This window comes from Centroberyx affinis, unplaced genomic scaffold, assembly GCF_046629955.1.
Source record: "Centroberyx affinis isolate AG114_WGS23_722 - 3 ecotype Tasmania unplaced genomic scaffold, CSIRO-AGI_Caff_v1 ptg004056l_1, whole genome shotgun sequence".
Lineage (NCBI taxonomy): Eukaryota > Metazoa > Chordata > Actinopteri > Beryciformes > Berycidae > Centroberyx > Centroberyx affinis.
In genome coordinates this window covers 15,001-37,337 of record NW_027281850.1, presented here as the reverse complement: position 1 = coordinate 37,337, position 22,337 = coordinate 15,001, and the positions used below count along the sequence as shown (strand labels likewise).

Genomic DNA, 22,337 nt, shown 5'->3' with positions numbered 1-22,337 from the left:
CTATCTTGCCAGAGAAGCTCTTATCAGTCTCTGTGTCGTTTTATAACCTAACCTGCCCCCCCCCCCCCCCCCTTCTTTATCACCCCTAGACTCCGCCCCTCCCCCCCAGGCACCCCAGCCTGAGCCAATCACGGGCCGGCATTTAAAGAGCATGTCACTGATTGGTGGAACCTGCAGCCTGCAAAGACTGAGGTTGAGCTGCAGGTCACTAAATGGTGGTAGGGGGGGGAGTGTGTGTGTATGTGTGTGTGTGTGTGTGTGTGTGTGTGTGTGTGTGTGTAAAGTGGGCTAGCTCTCACTGAGTATACAGTAGGAGAGTTCACTTGTTTTCAGGATCAATACAGCAATTTTTTAAATTTTATTTTAGTTGTTTGGCCTCTTTTCTGCAAAACACACAGACTCTGGATGAATAGAAATGAATAGAAAATAATAGAGAAGAAATGATGAAATGGGAAATGTCCAGTGAAACAGATGGTGGGAGCACTGGGTGTGGGAGGAGTGTTGGAGTGGAGAGGAGGAGAGGATTTTGGGGAAATAATGTGACAGCGAACAGGAACAGTTCAGCTCCACAGAGGACCTGACTGGGGCAGGTGAGCGGGGTTGTGTGTGTGTGTGTGTGTGTGTGTGTGTGTGTGTGTGTGTGTGTGTGTGTGTAGATGTGTGTGTGTGTGTGTGGTAATTTGTTACAACATCCAGTTTAAACTCCCTCACAGCTGCACTGTGCCATATGAGCACGGATATGCTTTCATTGAAATAAACATTGATTTCAATTGATTTTCAGTGACAATGTCTGATAGCATCCAATGTGTTTTTGCTGTTTACAGTAAAGTGAATTTTATTTTACTGGCTGGATAACACTGAATCCTGTAGATTCTGACAGAGAACCTTCACTTTTGAAAGTCTTCCACTGATAATGTGGTGTAATTTTATTGGAGCTGAGGAAAATAGGCTTTACACAGTATAAACTGGACACATATTAGTAGCAGCCTGAACCATTATAATCTATAAGGAACGGCATTGTAATTGATGTTGCAGTAAAGAAAGAATTACATTAGGCTGAGTGCAACAGGTCGGACTGTCTGCTGTCTGTGGAGAAAGCCTGTTGGTTTATTCTAGGAGAGGATACATTATTTGTCTCTATATGCTGGTAAGAAGGTTTCGGGTGATTAGACAATGATGGAAATTGCAGCAATAATAATAAACGGCGTTCGAAAGAAAGACGTTATACAGATCCTGAAATTATTTCACTTGGAAATAAAATGTTGCGACTCCCGCAAAATACTGAAAATGAGAAAGAGCGTTTAAGAGATTCATTTAACAAATAAAAGCTCTAGCGAAAAAACACTATAATATTCCTATACTGTGTGTACAGTCACCTTACTGGTATTTTTGATCTCCTATGGTATCGCTACAGTCTTCCTATAATATTCCTATAGTGTGTTGTTAGTGACCTTGTTGCAGATTATGGGATTTTATATAGAAGGCCCATATACACTCATGGAATTTACCATAAGATTACTATAGTTCTTTATGCAGAAACGATTAACGTTAATATTCCCAAACAATTCCCCCATGGTTTCAAAGTTAGGCAGTTATTTTTTTTACTGCTGGAATAATTTTTCATGCGTGTGTGTGTGTGTGTGTGTGTGTGTGTGTGTGTATGTGAGCGAGAGGGAGAGAGATTACAATGTATCTCTCTGGGCCTGTGACTACGCGTGTATCTGTGATTGTGAGTGTGTGTGTATGTGCGTGCGTGCGTGTGCGTACGTACGTACATGACCCGGAGGAGCGCGTGCCTCATGTGACCCTTCAGGTGTGTCTCGCGGTGACCTTTGTTCCGTGACTTTTCCCTTGTGTGTGTGTGTGTGTGTGTGTGTGTGTGTGTGTGTGTGTGTGTGTGTTGTGTGTGTGTGTGGAGAGAGAGAGGGGGCGAAGCGTCCATTATGGATGCAGAATTTCTCTCACAATATTTTTTCTCTATTTCTTTAATAAACAGCCTGAGTCTGATGTCAAATAACTGTTTGTTGTGTCTCCTGCAGCTGAATTGATCCCCGCCCAGCCAATTATTGATAACGTTTCACAAGCGAAGGTATAATTTATAACAAAAGAGGAGGATGATTTTAGAGGAAAAAGGGCTTTTTAAGATCGAGGGCAGGCCAACCTAAAGCCCGTTAATTGATTTTTTTTTATAAAAACAATGCAGAAAATCCTCTAGAATCGGTAGCACTGTTAGAAGAAAGAGTTAAAAGAAAGAAAGAAAGAAAGAAAGAAAGATTAGATTAGATTAAACTTTATGGTCCTTGTGGGTTAAATTGGATCGAGAATAGGATGCAGATAACAAGACAGATAGAGAGCAATGAAGTTAATAACAAACAACTGCAGCAAGAAAACATACAGAAAATAAAAAGACAAAGATAAAGCGTGTCCGCCGACAGATTTGCAGGTTAGAAGCGGACGTGCAAGAGCGCATCTTTGAAGGAAAGAAAAGAAACAGAAAGAAAAGGAAAAAAGTAAAATATATGTTTGCACCTCACGGCGTGCGTGTGTCTGTGTGTGTGTGTGTGTGTGTGTGTGTGTGTGTGTGTGTGTGTGTGCTGCTAAACGATCCTTCTACCTACGGTTTGTTATATCGCTCCAGCCTCCACCTTGCGCTCGCGCTGCGCTCACAGGGAATCTGCTGCTCTCCGCTCGCTCTCGCCACAGTTGCATCACCTCGCTTGATTTCCTTGTTCTCTCTCCGCTTTTTAAAGTCCATCATTAACGGGATTAAACAGCTGAGATTTTGGAGAGCTGAACTGGAGGGTTTGAGGCGATGTTTCCCGGTCTCCGCGCCTGATTGGCCCGGGGAGGGATGATGTCAGACGACCACATGCGCCCCTGATTGGAGAGAGCGGAGTAAACAAAGCAGCGAGGAGGAGGAGGAGAGGTCTCCACATCTCCAGACCGTCCGACCGACACACCGAGTCCGACTTTACGCACAGGAGAGGGCGGCCCCGGCGGCGTGTCCTCGTCGGCTAAAGCCTGAAAGTTACACTGACAGTCCCACTTTGTTGGGAGGCGCGCTGAAAGACTTCGGGGAAAACCAAAAGGAGACTTACCACCGTGTTTTAATCCGGACGTTGTCCGTGCAGATTTGTCGTTTTCCTTTTAGGAGAGTGAGAGACTAATTCCCAAAATCAGTGCGCAACGGTTCCGCGGTTAGATCCTTATTAGTAACTGAGGGTTAACCCGTCAGCGCTCTGCGTTGTTGTTGCAGTTTTTGCGCAAAAGCAATTTCGAAGAAATTACTTTATGATGTTGATTCAAAGCAGATACCCACCGGCTATGTAGCCCGGCCATCTGGAGGCAGGTTGAACCGCTTGAATCGACCTTTTTATCCGGTGTGGTCCGTTACTCGGAGGACACAGAGACACAGAGAGAGAAAGACAAAGACACTTGGACACTTTGCGGTGTGTTTGTGGGAACGTCTGGTGTCCCCCTGCCGTCCAGGTGTCCCGCCGGGCGGTGCGGAGTCTCCAGCTCGGGCCGGCTGAGCTGTCATGCTTCCCAAAGTCGAGACTGAATCCCTGGGACTCGCTCGATCGCATGGGGAACAGGGGCACATGCCAAGAAACATGCAAGGTAAGAAACGTCATTAATTTCCACCAGTACGGACAGTTAGGGAGATTAATAAGATTTCACTCCAGTGGCTGCAAGTCTTCAGGTCCCTGCGTATAATATCATGCGCCACCATAAACTTTTAAACCCGCTTATATAGACTGCGTTTCTGGGGACAAAGTGAGGCAATGACTGGTGACAAGATATTATTATTTGGTGGATGTTATTAATATTATATTAGACGTTCAGTCACCATCAGTTTACAGGGATCATTGGTCCTGGGTGCTCCCTGGTGTGATTTCTTAAAAATATGGCCTCGAAATAAATTTCTGCTGATTTTGTTCTTGATCTTTACTCTCCATTATACTGATAAAAAGTAGCAGTTTGGTCAGTGATCACACACTTGCAAACCCCATGCTGGAAGTGTGCGGGCGCTTCGTGCGTAAAAACCGGCAAACAGAGCAGAGGAGCTTTGCATATTTAACTTTATAGTTTCTGCGGTTTTATAATGAACTATTTCACTAACAGTCAGAACTGACTTGCGATTTTGTCTGTGTGCAAAGAGTTTTTAAGGCTGGGTTGTCAGTTTCTCTAAAAACAAAATACAAAGAAATAAAACGACAAAAAAATTCTAGGTGTTTTATTTTAATTTAGCATCAAATATCGACTTTTGTCCACGCATTCACTCTGTCATAATTTATACCTTTTAGACTTTCTAATATAATTGGTTCTGTGTGATGGATAATTCTTCAGTACATTTTTATGCTCAATAATGTTGGCCCAAAAAATTGGATGCATTTCCAAATCAACGCATAGTGAGATAGAACAAATTTAAAATAGGCCACACGTTATATTTTATCGGTTTTATAACGCCATAGTCACAAAAGTTTTCATTTTTCATTTGTTTTCTTGATTGACATTTCTAAAAATCTCACTGACAATCTCCAACATTTAGGAAACAAACAGAGTTTGTGGAAAATAGAAGAATTAAAAGAAAATGTGCAGATTTGATTGATTGAATCCGAGAGAAAAAAAATGTTTGGGCTACAATTACTTTTTCAGGAAACTGAGAGCATTTTCATAATAATTCCCTGATGCATAAATTAAAACGTTTCATTTTGACCTTCTGTTTTTGTAAGGTGAAGCTGAAGAAGCGAAACATTTTACTTTGAAGTGGGATTGACTTTGGTTCTTCTCTCCATATTAACTGACATATCCCCCTTAATTCCCCCATGTCATTCCACGGCAATATAACCGGGCAATCAATTAGCCCGGACTTGGTTTATGGAGATGTTGATAACACACACTCACAAGACAAGGAGTGGCCTGCAGCCCGTTATCTGCTTTTACGCACGGCTAGAAACAAGGTAGCTCGGACTGACGGAGGCTTTCTGCTGGAATTAGCAGCGGCTTTAAGATGCTGTAGGGGCTTTCAGGGGGATTGCACGAGCAAGTGGCCGTGGAGCTAAATAGACAGCAGGTGTAAACCGGTGCTGAGCAGGAGCTCTCTGCAGCTTCTGGAGGAATATAACCTGCATCTGCATTCAAACACCTCCGTCTGTCTGTTCACACAAGCAGGGACGCAGTGGAGAGTAAACCTATAAACTCAATTTACCCTCCTTTTTATTTGCAGAATAGACTTCACGCACCTTTTTCGGCTGATATAATACTTTATGGTCTGAAATGTATAGTTTGTATCATAGTAAATAGCAGCAGCGTGATGCGAGTTGGACGAGATTATGGTATTATAAAGGGGGAAAAGCATAAATTAACGCTATTCTGTAAAATATAATTGTTTTTTCTCCATGTTGGTGGTGTTTTGCCTCATGATGACCCTCGGCTGGAGGTCACAGTTCACCCTCCTTTTTATTTCCCACTACATCGCTGCACCCAAAGCCTCGATAATGTTTATTTTCGTTATTAAAATGTGCGTAAAAGTGCAACAAACGTGCGTCATCAGAATCATGAATCCGCCTTTTACGCACTAAAGCAGAAGAAAGTTGAGAAATGGAGTTTTGCTGCAGCTGCTGTGGAAACATCCCGGGCTTGGAGGAACTTGTTGCTTCTGGTTGAGATGAGCTGGAATATGCTGCGCGGAAACCAGCAGAGCAACGCGTTAACAAGCCAAAAATCATCTGTGATTAAAAAGGTTGCAGTGAGCAGAGAAATTAATGTTGAAGTTGTAGTAGTTCATATTTGTCGAGGCCTTGGAAGGCGTCGAGTTGACAAAATATTTCCACTTTTACAGCCACTTCCACTGTGATTCTGCTGTTTGATCCCCGCTGCTTTTTATGATTAGAACCATAAATGCTTTTGTAACCATTGTAAATGTCAGCTTGTTGGCTGTTTGCTTAACGCTGTCATAGAAAGCCTTATCGATGCAGCTATTTCTATACGCAAGGCGAAGGGGGCTGAAACAAATACACTGCAAAACACATCCAAGTCGTTTAGTATAGAGTCTCAAAATCTTATTTTTATTAAAACAAGTGGGGGAAAAACTGCCAATAGGGGATGAAATAATTTCACTTGTTTCCAATGCAAACTTTGACCCAAGCGTCATTTTCTTGTTACTATTTAGATTTATCCGCCTTATTCTGTCTTTGCTGGTATATACACTTTATTCCTATAAAATTATTGAAACCTTAATGGCAGAATATTTTATCTTTTAAGAAAAACAGGAATGAAAGACTCAATACACAACTATTGATATTTTTTTGCAGCGCACTCAGAAAGTCATGAAAATGTTGCCTTTCCTTTTGCTTTTGCCACAGCATTAAAACACATAAAGCAAACTCGGGCTGTAACTATGCAGGTGGCTGTTGGAGGAGGAAAAATAATGTTAGTTGAATTTCTCCAGCCCGGCTTGGATTTTTCCTCGCCTGCAGAGATAAGGGCTTCTCTGTGTGTCTTCATTTGTCTGTGGGCGGTAACATTTTCTCCTCCAATCCTTAACTCTAATATCTCTCCATTTCCCCAAGCGATTTCACGACTTAGATGCATGCATATTTATGAGGCTCACTTTCATGAGTTGTCTTTCTTTTTTTTTCTTTCTTGCTCCTGTCTGCAAACGGATGCGTAAAAGAGCGCAGCAGCAAAGAGAAATAAACGGTTGCGTGCTTTCAACCCATTCCAAAATCCACTATTAATCGTCTTCCTCTCCCCAAAATTAGACCTCCATACGTCCAAAAAACTCCAGAAAAAAATCATTGCATGCAGGGTTTCCTCCCCCGTTTCTCCCCCTTTTTTTGGAGCGAAGTTTGATGGATGGAAGTGGGCTTTTGGAAGAGAGATCGCTCCTCATTGAAAGAGACTTGTGTGTGTGTGTGTCCATGTCCCCTCCGCAGCACCCCAGTTTAAAATGATGGACTACTCCTATGACGAGGACCTGGACGAGATGTGTCCCGTGTGCGGAGACAAGGTTTCTGGATACCACTACGGACTGCTGACCTGCGAGAGCTGCAAGGTCGGTTTCCCACCTAACGGAAAATCTCTATAATATTCCTATGATTGTCTTATAATATTCCTATAGTGGCTCAAAGTGCGCCGGTGGTATTTGATAGTGAGTTTATAGCGACCTCATGGTACTTTATGGCACTTTTTATCTCTTATAGTATCACTACAATATTCTTATAATATTCCTATAGTGGCGTAAAGTCACTATAATATTACTATAGTGACCTAAAGTGTTTCTGTGATATTCAATAGTGAGTTTATAGTGACCTTATCATACTTGATGGTATTTTTTATGTCCTATGGTATCACTATGATATTCCTATAATATTCCTATAGTGATTTAAGTGTATTTGTGACCTTATGTACTTCACGGTATCTTAATCTATGGTATCACTATAATATTTCTATAGTGACTTGAAGTGTGTGTGTGTGTGTGTGTGTGTGTGTGTGTGTGTATGTGTGTGTGTGTGTGTGTGTGGTATTCAATAGTGAATTTATAGTGACCTCATGATACTTAATGGCATTTTTTAAATCTCATATGATATTGCTATAATATTGCTTGAATATTCCTAGAGACTCATAGATTTGCTGTGATATTTGCAAACTATCCTTGTAAAATGTATTATATGCATAGGATTAGTATAGGGTTTCTTTGTTAGGGACGCTTGGTAATATTAATTTCTCTATGATAGCCTTATTCCAGTGTATTAACCTGATTTTTCCGTCTGTGGAGAAGTATTGCAAATACATTTTACATTTTTTAACAGTACAGGAAAGCAACAGAAAGCAGGTCAAGGGTCAAATATCGCCCTGACAGTTGATCTAACAAACTTTTCCTGTGACCATAGGATGATTTTGTGAGGTAGAGATGTGCTTGGAAAAGAAATAAGAGGAAAAAAGAGTAAAGGAGACATGCAAAGAGATTTTTTTTTAGCAAATAGAGGAGGAAGATATGAGAGAGTAGGAGGCAGAATACACAATAACACAGTCTTAGTTTGTGCCAGTCTGTTTCCTATACTGTCTGAAATTGTCATCACGATTTCATTAAGTACTAACACAGTATTATTGTGTACTTGCAGTATGTTTCCATATGTTAATACACTGGACTGAAGCCACTGTAAAGCAAAGTGTTGCCGCTTTATTTTCAGCTCTATCAACAACTCATTTGTCCTTTGCTTCCTATTTCCACTTTTCTCCTCAATAATAAGCTAATAGGCATTATCCTGGCTCTTTTTTTTTTTTACCCCAGTAAAGCTGTCAGCACAAAATTAAGCTAAGACAAATGTCTCTGTGTAAACACTATTCAGTGTAAAATTGCAGCTCGCAGTATTGATGCCGTGCTGCACATTTCTTGCCTATGTGGTCATTATTCAAAGCAGATGTTATAGATTTGATCCCATATTATGACCTTGAGATGCTAAGCACTTGCTTCAAGGGAAACGTCAGTGGCATCTCTGCTGCTTTCTGCCTCGACAGGCTGGTGCTGGAGAGTCAATCCGCAAACACATTTTCCAATTTGGTTGAGATGCTATATGGTGTGTGTGCGTGTGCGTGTGTGCGTGTGTGCGTGTGTGTGTGTGTGTGAGTGAGTGTGTGTGGGCAAGATGTGGATTCATAGGATGTAGATGAGAAGAGTCTATTCCAAAGCGCTTCATATCCATGTTGAAAAAATACTAATAATGATAATTTCCTGAAGCTTATCACTGAATATCTCTAAAATCCAGGCGATCCATTCTGTACGAGTGTGATCATTAGTTCTAGACCGATATATCGGTTCGGTGATGTATCAGGCCGATACTGAGCTTTTATTAAATATCAGATATCAGCCAGTCAGTGCCGTCCACCTCTGATACGATGGAGGCTCCTCACTCACCACAGCTACATGAAAAACAGCCGGTAGAACCTGCAATGAAATTAAATTTTCTGTATTTTCTTTTAAGGAGCTGCTAACCACCTAAAAGAATTTCATTAGTATGTGAGTGAGTTTTGGTGCCACTTGATCTGTATAAACGCTGTTTCCAGCCTGCCAGGAATAAGATTTGGGGCGAAACAGTGAATGCTTGTAATTTTTTGGCATGAAAATGGTTAAATTATAAGATATTGAGGGTAAAGCATCGGCTATCGGCAGCTTCATTATGAATTGGCCTTCAAAAAGCCATTAATCATTTTGTCAACTAAGGACTCTAGTTACCTTCTATCCTTTAAAAAATACAACAGTTTCTTTTTGTTTTGTGCGATCAGTTAGTTTCTAAAATAAGACATATTTTGGAAATTACGTCCAGTGCAGCGATTTTTTAGGTGGAATCCTCCTTTATTTACAGTAGGATGTGGACTGGGACCCCCCCCTCCGACCCCCTTGAACCCCCCACACACACACACCCCTAAACACAGTTGTGAATGGGATTTCTTTGTTATCAGGCTCAGATTGGAGCTGTGGTTTTGGGTTGCCAGTTTTGGACTGAGGAGTAGAGGCTGGTTTGGAGTGTGTGAGGTATCAGAGCTCAACGTCAAAGCAAAGTCATAATGGAGGCAGACACACTAGCACACACACACACACACACACAGCGAATCACACACACATGTAAAGACGCTTGAACCACCTCATAATCCCACCACCTCCCCAAACGCACACTGAATCACATGGACACACACACACACACACGCACACACACACCCTCCTACATCCCTGCGTCCGCCCACACAGACAAACAGTGTTAGTTCATATTACACTCCCGTTCGCTGAAAGTAAACATGGAACCACATCATACCTGTTAGAATAACAACAACAAGCTGAAGCCGCCGCCACTCAAACAGCCACGTTCCTCATTGTAGACGAGCAGACTCGCTCCCAGCATGCTTTTCTTCTTCTTTGGACGTTTACATTTTAGTTTTTTAGCCGACAATGAGTGCAACAGTAGAATAATCTTGAAATCCTAGATTACCAACATTACAAGCAACCAATAGCAAGGAGGTGAATGATAAGCTACAGTGTAAAATATCTTAAAATATATTTAAGATAGATAAGTGCAAGTAAAAGAAATGAGAAATAAGAGCTGATGAGAGAGGTAGAAAGGGTTTTTTTCCCCTTCAACATAAGAGAGCTGACATATTAGAGCAAGTAGAGGAAATATGAGAGAAAGGGATGTGATTCAAGGGGATGAATGGTGATGTAAAATATACTTTTCTGCTTCTGTGTTCAATTTACTGGCCAGTCTTACAAAGCAGTGGATTATTGTTAGATGCCCTTTTTGTGCAGAGAGACTCTGTGTACAGTGCAGTTTTTTTTAGGAGGGAATTTCAAGAGTCAGGAATACCCAGTTAACCAGAAAATTTGTCAGATTCAACTCGGATATCGGTTTGTACGGGTGTCTTGTAGCCGCAGCATACAATTTCTTATCGTGAGCAACAGTTGAGCCGGGATTTCATGATCACTTTGGCTCTTATTTGGCTGAATGAGGAGCCTTGCTTTTTTGAAATGCCACCAGAAGTAGGGAAAAGTTGCTCGCAGGAATCCCTTTACGCATAAAGTAATAATACACTTCTCTGGGTTTGCCCTAAAGGTCAAAGGAGAGCTTTTCAGTGGCATGTTGTCTACTTAATCTCTAGACTTGGTGTTGTGTTGTGTGGTTTTTATGCATGTATGTTAGTATACCGCTACCCATGCTGCAGTTTGGTTCAGATATTTATAGCATGCGCCGTGTGCTAAATGGAAAATTGGAGAGAAAGTTTTCTCTGAAGCATGGATGCTTCACCACCGAGAAGTCGATAGTGCAAACCCGAGTGCGGTTCTATTTTTTTTTGCCAGGTGCGGATGGATCAGCCAATGCAGATTGTCAATTAAATCTGTGTTTGGTGAGATATTGACAGCAGCGTTTTTTTTTTTTTTTTTTTTTTTTTTTTTTTCTTTTTTTAACAGACCAGGTTTAAGGATTCTCCTCCTTGGTTATGGATCTAGAATACGTTAATACCATCTTCCCCCCTGTTTGATTTTCACTGCTGCTGCCAATAATTAATTCCACATCGCAGGTATGAATCTCTGTAATCCCGGAACTGTGAATTATGGATATAATTTATTGGATTTTTTGGACTCCTGTGCTCATATTTTTCAATAATTAAGTGGGGAGTTGAAAAGATGCTTTCCAAGTAAATTCTGGAGTCTTTACGCGAACGGGGAAAATAGTGAATGGCAGTGTAGTTTTGACAGGACTCAAATTACATTTCATACCCTTTAAAATCCCTGTTTGGATTATAAAGTAGTTTATAATGCTTTAAAATCACTCTCTCTGAGTAAACCAGCTACATAGGGAATGTTTTGCCTTTTCGGTCAAAGTGAAATGAAAATTAGGCATAAGGTAAATATAATTACAACGACTATTTTCCTGAAAATATAACATTGCTATTTTGCACAGAAAGTGGGTCTAGGAAAACTAATGGAGGAACATTAGGTATTTCCATTCTAAAATTCAAAACAGAAGTCAATTGATGGCAGCTTGAAAATTTAAAAAAAAGGAGAATTATAAATCTTTTTTTATCATGGTCATAAATGTGTAACTTTGTAGAAGCACTGAAATGTGTTTTTTTTAGTTTCTAACAAATATATGTATTCATCCCCTGCTTAAAACTGTGTGTGTGTGTGTGTGTGTGTGTGTGTACATAAGGCATTACAACATCCAGTAGAGTACTATCTTTCAAAACTTTACTGTGTGTGCGTGTGTGTGTATGTGCGTGTGTGTGTGTCCATTAGGCCTGTCCCTCTCCCTCTGTCGGGGAGTGTGAACGGGCCAATTACCAGTGCATTGCGGGGGTCAAGCGGGTTGACGTCTTAATTGGTTTTCTCCACAGGGTTTCTTCAAGCGCACCGTCCAGAACAACAAGCGCTACACGTGTATAGAGAACCAGAGCTGCCAGATTGACAAGACCCAGAGGAAGCGCTGCCCCTACTGCCGCTTCCAGAAGTGCCTCACCGTCGGCATGAAGCTAGAAGGTACAGACACACTTTTACACTTTTTTATGTGTTAGGATGTTTAGCTGAGAGTGAGCAAGGAAACAAGAGTTTGGATGGTGTTTTGCTTCCGTAATTCAGCGTATTTCCCGTTGGGACAGGATGTTGGGGGCGGGACGTAATGCGGATAGGGACTGTTGAAAAGTGTCCAAAAAGTTCAAAAATGCTTTAAGCATAAATTTGAGCTGTCACAAATTTTGGATTCTTCAAAATGATTAAATTCCATGGACATAACCATGGTGTCTTAGGAGAAGGAGACAGGGTTTTGTGTCACTTTGAAAGTTGTGAAGTTGCAAGTATTATTAGTTGGAATTTTTATGTCACTTACTGGTACGCCGTGAAATAACCACTAAAGATGGGTAAAAGTAAAAATAAAAGTAATGGTATTTTGATGTGAAAATATGAGAAAATGAAGATTTTGTAAATTTTTTGCACTTATTTTTTACTGTAAATAGGTGTACGTTATAATATGGAGACTTTAAAAGTAGAGTTAGCAGGTACTGGGAGTTCAGTGTCTTGCGCATGGACACTCAGAAAGGACGTATGGCTGTAGATGGACATGCATTGGCTGTGGCTGGGATTGAACCTGTGACCGTCCGGTAACGGGACGGTCCCTCTAACCTCGAGGCCACTCTGTCGTCCTGGGGGGAAACTCGGTCTGACAGAGCAGCAGAGAAGACGGTCCCTGTCGTGCAGCGTGCCACACATTCTCTAGCTAACTGCATTCACAGTTAAATTATCAGTGCGGTCAGTCTGGTAACGCCCGCTCACAAAATGAGGTGTGTAATGTGCTCGGCGGTGGGCAGCATGTAAAGCAACAGTCATGAATAAGCCAGACGGCCTCCAGGCTCACTTTCACAGGAAGTATTTTAAAAGGATATTTCACTTTGGGAGCATATTTTCATGTTTTTAATGCACATACCTCTATAGGATTTCATGCATGATTTAACACCAATTTTGTCTATTCTGGGGCTCCATAGTCGCTACTACTCATTGAAAATATAATCTAGAAATTACATTTTGAACACATCTGCAGACCAGGAAAACAAATCCAGCTAGAATTATTTAAATCAGTGTCATGCATCATATTTTTCAAGATGTAATCTAGTCTGTTTGTGACTATTAATATTGAGAGACAGTGATAGTGGATCCTCAGAGCAGCTAATGTTGGAGGTTGACAGCTTCTGGACTTCCACTGAGATGTTTTCAAAAAGTGACAATGTTCTACCAAAGTGAAATATTGCTTTAAAACAGATGCTATCTTGTTCCATTGACTCACAATGGAACGCAGCTAATCATAGTGCAATTCTTTTCTGGAAACTTTGCCCTTGTCAGAAGGAAAATATTCTCCCATGATCAATTTGCATTAGAGGAGTTTGATTCCAAAATGAGATATCCACCATCTGAAAAAAGGTGAAAGTCTACTCTGACAAAATGATTGCTGGGCTGAAAGTAAAACATTTCAGAAGATGCAATTATCTGAGTTTCTTTAAATACTGAACAATGAACCTTGGTAACAAAGGAAACATCTGTTCTCCAAAATGTATATATAGAACGTTTTGGAGTGAAACCCTTCATTTCTCCCAACGTGTTGAAAACCAACAATGCTTATTGGTGTTTTAGATGGGGTGGGTTGGCTGGTGGCTGCTGTGCACTTAAACTTGCCAGACAGTGTAATAGATAGAATGTTAGACTTGGCGGCAGGCGAGCATGGTAACGATGATACTTTTGGCCGGCCGCTTCGAGGCCTCTTTGTTTAATTTGAACCCGGCTCAGAAGCTTGTTCAAACACAGCTATCCAGAAGTGACAGGGCGGCAGGGCAGCTAACATTTTTTTTTCCTTCGTTTTTCCACGCAAGTCGACTGTTGCAAAATGCTGTATTTCCTTTTAAAAAACAAACCCAAAAACACAAAGTTCACTGTTCAATAGTTCTGAAATATAGAGGATGTAAAAGTATAAACCAAGGACTTAAGTTACCAAAACTACAATTCGTTTTAATTTTGTGCTACCAGTCTTTTAATAGGAGGTGTCATGTTATTCAAATGGTTGCAATCTCATTTTGGAACAAAGCCCTTCACTTATTTGTAATTTATCATCATTAAACATCCATGTGTCCCTGGGACGATCACGTATGATCGAGAAGTGCTAAAGTTTTAAAGAAAAAAGACCCTGGGAGGGGAAAAGTAAAGCAAAGGCAGCCTAACTAATATCTTTCCGGAGGCTTCTCCCTTTACCTGCCAGGCGCGGTGTAATTAATTGTTCTTAATTGTGAATGGCCGCTGGGCAGAATGTCCCGGCCTGTCATTTTCCAGCTGACGGGGGCGGGGAGGGGGTGCGCTTGATTTGTTTTGCTGGCGGTAGCTTTCAGCTCGGGGGCAGGAGGGGCCCTGCAGCGCTCTGTCAGGGGCCAGAGGCTCTGGCGGGCGACTCCTGCCACAACCTGTAAAGACCTCCCATACAGAACGGCTGCCCCCCCCCCCCCCCCTCTCTCTCTCTATACACACACACACACTATACACACACACGTACAGCGCTCCCTGGTAAACACATACATATATTCATAAGCGGCCCAAAAAGGTGTTAGAGGGCCACAGGCGAGAGCGAGAGGCTGTCATTTGATTTTTATGAAAAAAAAAAAAAAGATAATATATGTGCACAATAGCGGTTGAAAGTGTGGAAAATGGAGGTTTAGGCTTTTCATGCGAGCGTTTCATTCCGTTATACAGCAGCTTGCAGCAACATGTGGATTCTGGATATCGAGTGGAAGTCAGAAATGGAAAAAAAAAAAAAAAAAAAAAACACAAATGCGGAGTGAACCTTTAATGTTGACCCGAACCACTTTTTTTCCTTCTTTTTTGTTGTTTTGCCTTTCTGGTGTTATCCAACGTCCTTCCTGTTTGTCGATAAGCCTGTCAGCCAATGGGAAGATCCGTACAGTTTTGGGTTAGCTGTGCTGTCGGTGTGTGTGTGTGTGTGTGAGTGTGTGTGTGTGTGTGAGTGTGTGTGAGTGTTTGCTCGCCGACGCCAATCTTTTGCACCCCGAAGCGAGACATCCTGCTTGATAAATGACTCACCTCTGACCCGATGTGTAGCGTTCAAGATAGGGTGTTTCTAAAATAAAAATCCCTCTTTCCTGTTGTTGCATCTGCTGTGAGAGTGAGCGGTGGACTGGTGGTTAGAGAGACCGCCTTGTCATCAAAAGGTCACGGGTTTGAAATAAAGAAAAAGAGCCCAAACTCTCATTTTAAGTCACTCTGGATAAAAGCATCAGCTAGATAAGTGAAATGTAAATGAATGCCTGAGTGTACGTTTCACTGTAATTGCCCTCTAATCACATGGCATTAGCAGTTACATCCGTCAGTCTAGTTTTACAAGTCCTTTTCCTGTTCATAGTGTTTACCGTAAAATTATATTTTGCTAAGCTGTAAAATTTGTGTCTATAAAAAAACTTGTGTAAGCGACACACCGTTTATCTTTTCCGCTTATCGTCGGGGGGCAGGCTGGATGAGTCACACAGTTTGAAAGGGGAAAAAATAGGGCATACACACAAACACACACACACACACACTGATGATAGGGCATGGACTCAAACGCTTGTAACCACACACACACACACACGCACACAGCTAGAGCACATGCTACCGTGCTGTAGAAACCCTTGCCTCTTTCTTGGTATGCAGTGTAGCAGCTTAGCCAGTGTTGACTCATTGAGAAAAAGAAGAAAAAAAAAAAAGAATCACATCCCGCTAAGGTTTAAGCCATTAGCACTTCATTCACTAAACCTGATGAAGCGTGCCATATCTGAACGGCTCCCACTGGTATGATTTTCCCTCCATGCTTAGTACAAGTTGCCTTGCATCAAACGCTTGACTGAGCTGCTGTAATATTTCCTCACACACACACACACACACACACACATCGTCTGGAAGGCGGGCGACGGCACATAGGCTACTGTGTATTTGTGATGCTGTGGGTTTGAATCAGGCTCGCGACTTTTATTCCTATATCGTCCCGTCCCTCTCTCCTATCTTTCCGTTTCCACTGTAGCCTATACTAATTGATGAAGCAGAAATGACATTTAAAATAGGTTTAAGTTTAAAGGGCAAAAAAAAACAACACAAAAATTAAAAAATTATAGTACAAAATAAGTACAAAAATAAAGTACAAAAGAGTACAAAAGAAAAAAAAAAGAAAAAAAAAAGATGACAGCCTAGGCTACTTATTAAAGTATAATATGACAGTAGCCTATGCAGTAGGATAGAATGCAGATTTAGTCCTTGGTGGGTAAAATGCTCATTATTTTACAGATTCGATCCTCCATATTTTTTAGATATTGGACCACTAATAATATTTTTCACCCAAAATGGATAAAGTTCATTACGGAAAGCTTTTAGATGATGTAATGCACCCTCTGGCGGCCATATTGGAGGCCTTCGGCTTTTGGACAACAGTGGCTGAGAACAACTGATTGCATTTCTAAATGTAACGTTAGCCTACAACTGCCCCGCTTCAAAAGACATGGTAAATTTCTTCATTGGGGATTTTTTTTTTCATGGGGAACTGATTTTCTCACTGATACAACTGATTAATTGTTTTTAGTTAATCTCAGCTTGTTAGCTAGCTAACCAACTGATTATTTTTGATCAGTTTGTGTTTAGTTAATCTCGGCTTGTTAGCTAGCTAGCTATCTGGTTAGCTAACCATCACTGTCTTGCTGTAAACACATCTGATTTGCGCACTAGCTAACGTATCCAGTAGAAGCAAACGTTAGCGCTACTAGTGAACATTGGTTGCTTTGCTAAAATTAGCCTGCTGGCTAGTTAGCTATCTGACAAAGATAAAAGCCAACAGTTTGTTCAGGTTAACTTACGGTGACCAGATGTCCCGGTTTGTCCGGGATTGTCCCGGTTTCAAGATGGGTGTCCCAAGTCCCGACAAATATCTGTAAAACGCTAAAATGTCCCAGTTTTCAACCTTCACTACCAAATTGTCCCAGTTTTCACCACAATTAAAATAATAATAATAGTATTATACTTCTTTTCAGCACTTACATAGATGTTTATCATGTTCTGTCCCGCTCATTATTACCTAACCCAATCAAAAAACATAAACAATGCACCACGCGTCTGAATGTTTTGGTGGATTTTTGGAGACAAAACATCATTTTTCGTTTGCTGAGGCGCTGTCCATGGTGTTGAAAGGTGCATCACTAGGTGTGCTAAGCGCTGAAATAATTGTCCCCCATCCTGATGAAACGCTAGCTGACAAAGATAAAAGCCAACAGTTTGTTCAGGTTAACTGAGCTGACATGTCTCAAGCTAAAACTCAGAGGACTAGGGCTAAAGACAAGACAGTTTCCTCTGTTGCAGTAACCTTAATTTGGAAGCAAATCGGATCATTCACTTTGATTTATAAAATAACTAAATCGACACCACCACACCACTTTTTCAGGCATCTCTCTTTTTCTAGCCTGGTTGTTGCATATTTAGCCTTTCCTGCACACAGCCAGTCCTCCATTAGACCTCCATGATGGAGCCAGACATGATTGCTAGATTTGTGACACAACTGCAAAGCCGCTACAGAAGTCTTCAGCTAAAATTAGCGCCTCCTTCTGAGTGTTTGTATATTCCTCCTTTTCTCCGTCTACTTCCACCTTTTTATTTGCTGCCACTCTCCATCTTTCTCCCCCCGGCTCGTCTTCCATCAGCCTCCCTGTACCTGCGGCGGAAGCCGGGGAGCTGTCCCATTACTTATGCATAGGTATCATAGGTATTCATGTGTGTGCGTGGGATAGGGCGCATCCCGAGCAGGGGCCGGGGCCCGACATGACAAACAGGGTGTCAGCAGGGCTCCGCGGGACCCATTAATATGCCGGCGGCCGACAGGGATCCTCACCTACGCGCGCTTAATATTCCTGTATATTAAACAACCATAAATCAGAGGATATAAGCGGTGAGGGCCGTGTGTGTGTGTGTGGTGTTGTGTGAGAGGGGCTGTGTGTGTGTGTGAGTGTCAAGGAGTTGTGTGTGTTAGGGATGCGGTGTGTTGTCTTTGTGTTATGGCTGTGTGTTTTGCGTGTGTAAAGGCTTGGTGTAAAGTCTATGGGTGTAAGATTTTTGTGTGGGTGTTAGGGATGGTGTGTGTGTGTGTGTGTGTGTGTGCACATATGTGTGTGTTTGTACATGTTAAAGATGGTGAACAGACGTGTGTGGGGCACTGGATACTGGATTTTGGGGAGTAGAGGAGGTGGTTTGGTCAGTTTGTGGATTTATGGATATATGTGTGTGTGTGTATGTGTGTGTGTGCTCAGATAGTGTAAGCCAGGGGAATTCAGAGTGGAAGAGAGTCAGAGTATCAGTCTTTCAGCCTTTTAGCCTGTCTTTAGCCCCAAAGCCTCCCCGCTAGCCCATAATAACCCCTAACATAAATCCTATTCATACTGCAAGAATGAAGTGGCTACTCGATGTTCAAAGACCCTTAGCCAAAGACTTTTTTTTTTCATTGTAACGGTTTTCTTTGTATGTTTATTTTCTAAGCTTTCATGAACTCAGTATATGTAAAATCACTAATCAGTCATCAATCGGCGATAGAGAATCGCGAAATGGACATTTACTTATATGAAAATATTGCAGATTATTACTTTAAATTCATGTGCAACTAAAGTAAACTATCTAGTAGACATATCTCAAAACACTACATATCCATTTTAGGGAAAAGGAGTGTCAACACACTGTGTGATTGTTTGACACTGAACCTCTACCTGCTATAACGGAAAGAGTCTTTCCGGATAGCAGCATCAGCTAAACGGCTAAAATGTTAAAAAAAAAATGTGGTATGTAAGTGCCCCCACCCCCACCCCTCAGTGCACCCCCCCCCCTCTCTCCACACACACACACACACACACACACACTGACAACCCCCCCCCCCCCCCAGCCTTCTATCCTTTCCCCCTCCCTTCCCCTAAAACCCATATTAATCTGTGTTACATGCATGCAAATAACCTTGTTTAATTAGAGACAAAGAATGTGTGTGTGTGTGTGTGTGTTAGAGAGGGGGAAGACCTCCTATCCCCCCCCCAATCCTGGTATTCATGATGTGATGTGGGTCCCTGAGTCCGAGGCAGGCAGGCAGGCAGTCAGGGCCTAATTTTGTTTTCCCAGCAGGGCCGACTATTAGTTTCTCAGCTCATTAATTACCCTGTTGTGGAGGAATCATTAATAGTTAAAGTCGCCCTACAATAATGTTTAATGGATACATTCGACGGGGCTCACGATTTCTTTTTGTGTGTGTGTGTGTGATCAATTTTTTAACGGTCGCATTAATCCCTGAGCCTGGGTGAGTTGACCTCAAGCATGTTGGGTGATGGTGTGTGTGTGTGTGTGTGTGTGTGTGTGTGTGTGTGTGTGTGTGTGTGTGTATAATCACTGTGTATATGTACCATTTAAGCCGTCGGGGGCTCTCCAAGGTGGCGGAGCGTCTGGCCAAGCCCCGCCTCTCGCTCTGTGATCAGGTCAGGACTGGCAGGATCAGTGTGTGATGCTCTCCACGCGTGTGTGTGTGTGTGTGTGTGTGTGTGTGTGTGTGTGTGTGTGTGTGTGCTGAAGCAATGAATTGTGAGAGAGAATGGGTAAAGATGTGTGTCAGGATTGTTGGTCTGGTTTTGTGTTTGTGTGTAAGTAGGAGTGTGTGTGAGAGAGAGAGAGAGTCAGCATGTGGGTGTGAGTGTGTAAGAGAGAGAGAGAGTCAGTGTGTGTGTGTGTGTGTGTGTGTCTGTGTGTGTGTGTGTGTGTGTGTGTGTCTCCCTCTCGGCTCCTCTCTCTCAGATCAGTGACAGACACTGCTGTGACGGAGGTCATTAAAATCACTCCCAAGGCAGCTCAGTGTGTGTGTGTGTGTGCGTGAGTATGCACGTGTGTGCCCCCCCCCTTCACCCCCCCTCCCCTCCCCTCCCCTCCCCTCCCCTCCCCTCCCTCCCTTCACTTTTCTTCTTCTATTCTTCCATTCATCCGTCAAGACATCAGGGCATGGAGTGGACGCAGGCTGGCCAGCCATGCTGACTGAGCGCTTGAGGTTTGGGTTCGGGGCAGCGTGTGTGTGTGTGTGTGTGTGTGTGTGTGTGTGTGTGTGTGTGTGTGTGTGTGAGAGCCGGGAGAGTGTGCGTCAGTGTCTCTGAGTGTGTATGTATGACTATGCGGATAATAAAGAGCCAGACAAATCCATTTGTGGTACAATGCATATAGGCCTATCATATTATGCAGTATTTAGTAACATATTTGTACAGTACATGCGTGTGTGTGCTTGTGTGTGTGTGTGTGTGTGTGTGTGTGTTGCGTACGGTCTCTCAGACGTCCGTTAGCTCGGTGCATGCTGGGCCGGCCCGCTCGGCGAGCCTCGTCAGAGAGCGAGGTAATTAAGTATGAATAATTAACAGCGGCGCCCCCCGACTGGGAGGCTCCGGAGCAGCAGCCCCAGCTTCCCCATGGCAGCGGTCGGCCTGATCATACATGGCCCTCAGTGGAGCCCACTGTGTGCCCCGCTACTTCATTAGAAATACCCACAGCACAGACACGTTGTGATCCTCACCGCAGGATCCAGAGAGAGAGAGAGGGGGAATCGTGGGTACGTTTGGTTCGTTAGAAAAAAAAAAAAAAAAAAAGAACCCCCAATTTTGTTATTGTCAGTGTTTTTTGGGGGGTTTTTGTTTGTGTCAGTGGTCTTGGTTCTACTCTCCTTTACATTTTACATTCTTCCTGGTTTATCTGCACACAGTCAGCATAGTTGGAGATGTCAGGGTTTGTTTTCCTCCTTTCATTCACTGCCGTTCATTCTGAATGAAAAACAGCTTCCACAGAGCGAGAGAATCCATCACAGTAAACATGAAGCCTTCATTTGGTTTCGTCAAAGTTTCTCTGTTTTATTGTTACTTGTGCTGAGTTGAAGTGTTTTCATATCAGAGTATTAAACCTCAAAAACTTTACTGTCACATCCATGTCTTCTTATCTGGGGTATCTTTGTTAGCCAATACAGCAGTTTATTTAAAGCTAGTTTTTATTTTATTAGTCAAAAAGTAAATAAAGCACAAAACTAATTACATAAGGCATGCATTGCAAAATGATATGGGGAAATGTAAACATAGGCAGAAGTAAATGACACCAGTATTTTCCGCCTATTCAATGTTCGGGAAATCCCTGGTCTACATCAGGGGTTCTCAAATATTTCCACGTAAGGAACCACCAAAAACACAGATTTTGGCCCATTTTTATTGTTAATTTAAAATTTAAATGTGCAACTATCTATACTGCACATGGGGCGATAATAGTGCTGGAAAATTAGGTTTTAAGAATGTGAGACCACATGACTTATGGTTGAAGATTGACATTTTTTGCAGTGTAGTGACACACACACACACACAAATACACACACGCCACACACACACACACACACACACACACACACACACACACCCCTCTGGTACCTCATTTACCCCTACTGGCCAAGGACTGAATCCCACCAGAAACGTCTCTCTTGTGTTTCCCTCACTCTCAGCTTTCCTACTTTCACAATAAAGAGAAAACACCAAGGGGAGTGAACTTCCCACTCTCATTTTTAGCAAAAAGTCAAACAGTTATCGCGACACTTGAAGACTTTCCGTCCAAAATCTACACTGACCAATAATAGCTGGCATGAAAGTAAAACTCACTATTGAATATTGAATCAATTATCATTTTGAGCTCTTAACTTACAAAATAGAAACATTTGGAGGATATAATCATCTGTGTTTGAGAATATTGAGCAGTTATATTCAAGTAGCATTTTAAAGCATCTAAACCCTTACATTTTTCGACTACAGTCTGATATCTGCCTTTGGAAGTTTGTACATCCTGAGTGACAGATATAGATAGCCAGCTGTAACATGAGCACCGAGCCGACTAGTCCATAGAAGTTAGTGTCTCTGGTCAATGAGTAACCGCACTATCTGTTAGACCTGTGGAGTTTTAGGAGTCAACAGGTAAATGTCAAGTGTAATCACTATGGGAAAACCTATGCCCTACATATGAGTTACATATGACGAGTTCACTTCCATAACGCTGTACATACATTTTGAAAAGAAAAAAGAAAGCATTATTGTATTGTGTATGTATATATCTGTAAAAGTGACTTTTTAGAAATTGTTTTGTCGACCGAGGATGTTATTTGCCTAAATAATTTGTTTTAATTTCATGTTATCAAAGTGTCACTTCGTTCATATGGTGGTTACCTGAGATGAAACTCTACAAATAATTG

General features: G+C 42.0%; 1 protein-coding gene across 1 annotated transcript in view; it reads left to right on the top strand.

The window, feature by feature from the left end:
- Positions 1-568: 568 nt before the first annotated feature.
- The window catches only part of LOC139663621 (nuclear receptor subfamily 5 group A member 2-like), a gene marked incomplete at its 3' end in the record, with an annotated part of 23,100 nt that continues 1,331 nt past the window's right edge, over positions 569-22,337 (top strand). Inside the window, exons 1-4 of the mRNA XM_071542343.1 lie at positions 569-590; positions 3,490-3,621; positions 6,942-7,060; positions 11,893-12,034. Of these exons, the coding sequence (XP_071398444.1) occupies positions 3,540-3,621; positions 6,942-7,060; positions 11,893-12,034 (343 nt within the window). The remainder of the gene's footprint in view (positions 591-3,489; positions 3,622-6,941; positions 7,061-11,892; positions 12,035-22,337) is intronic.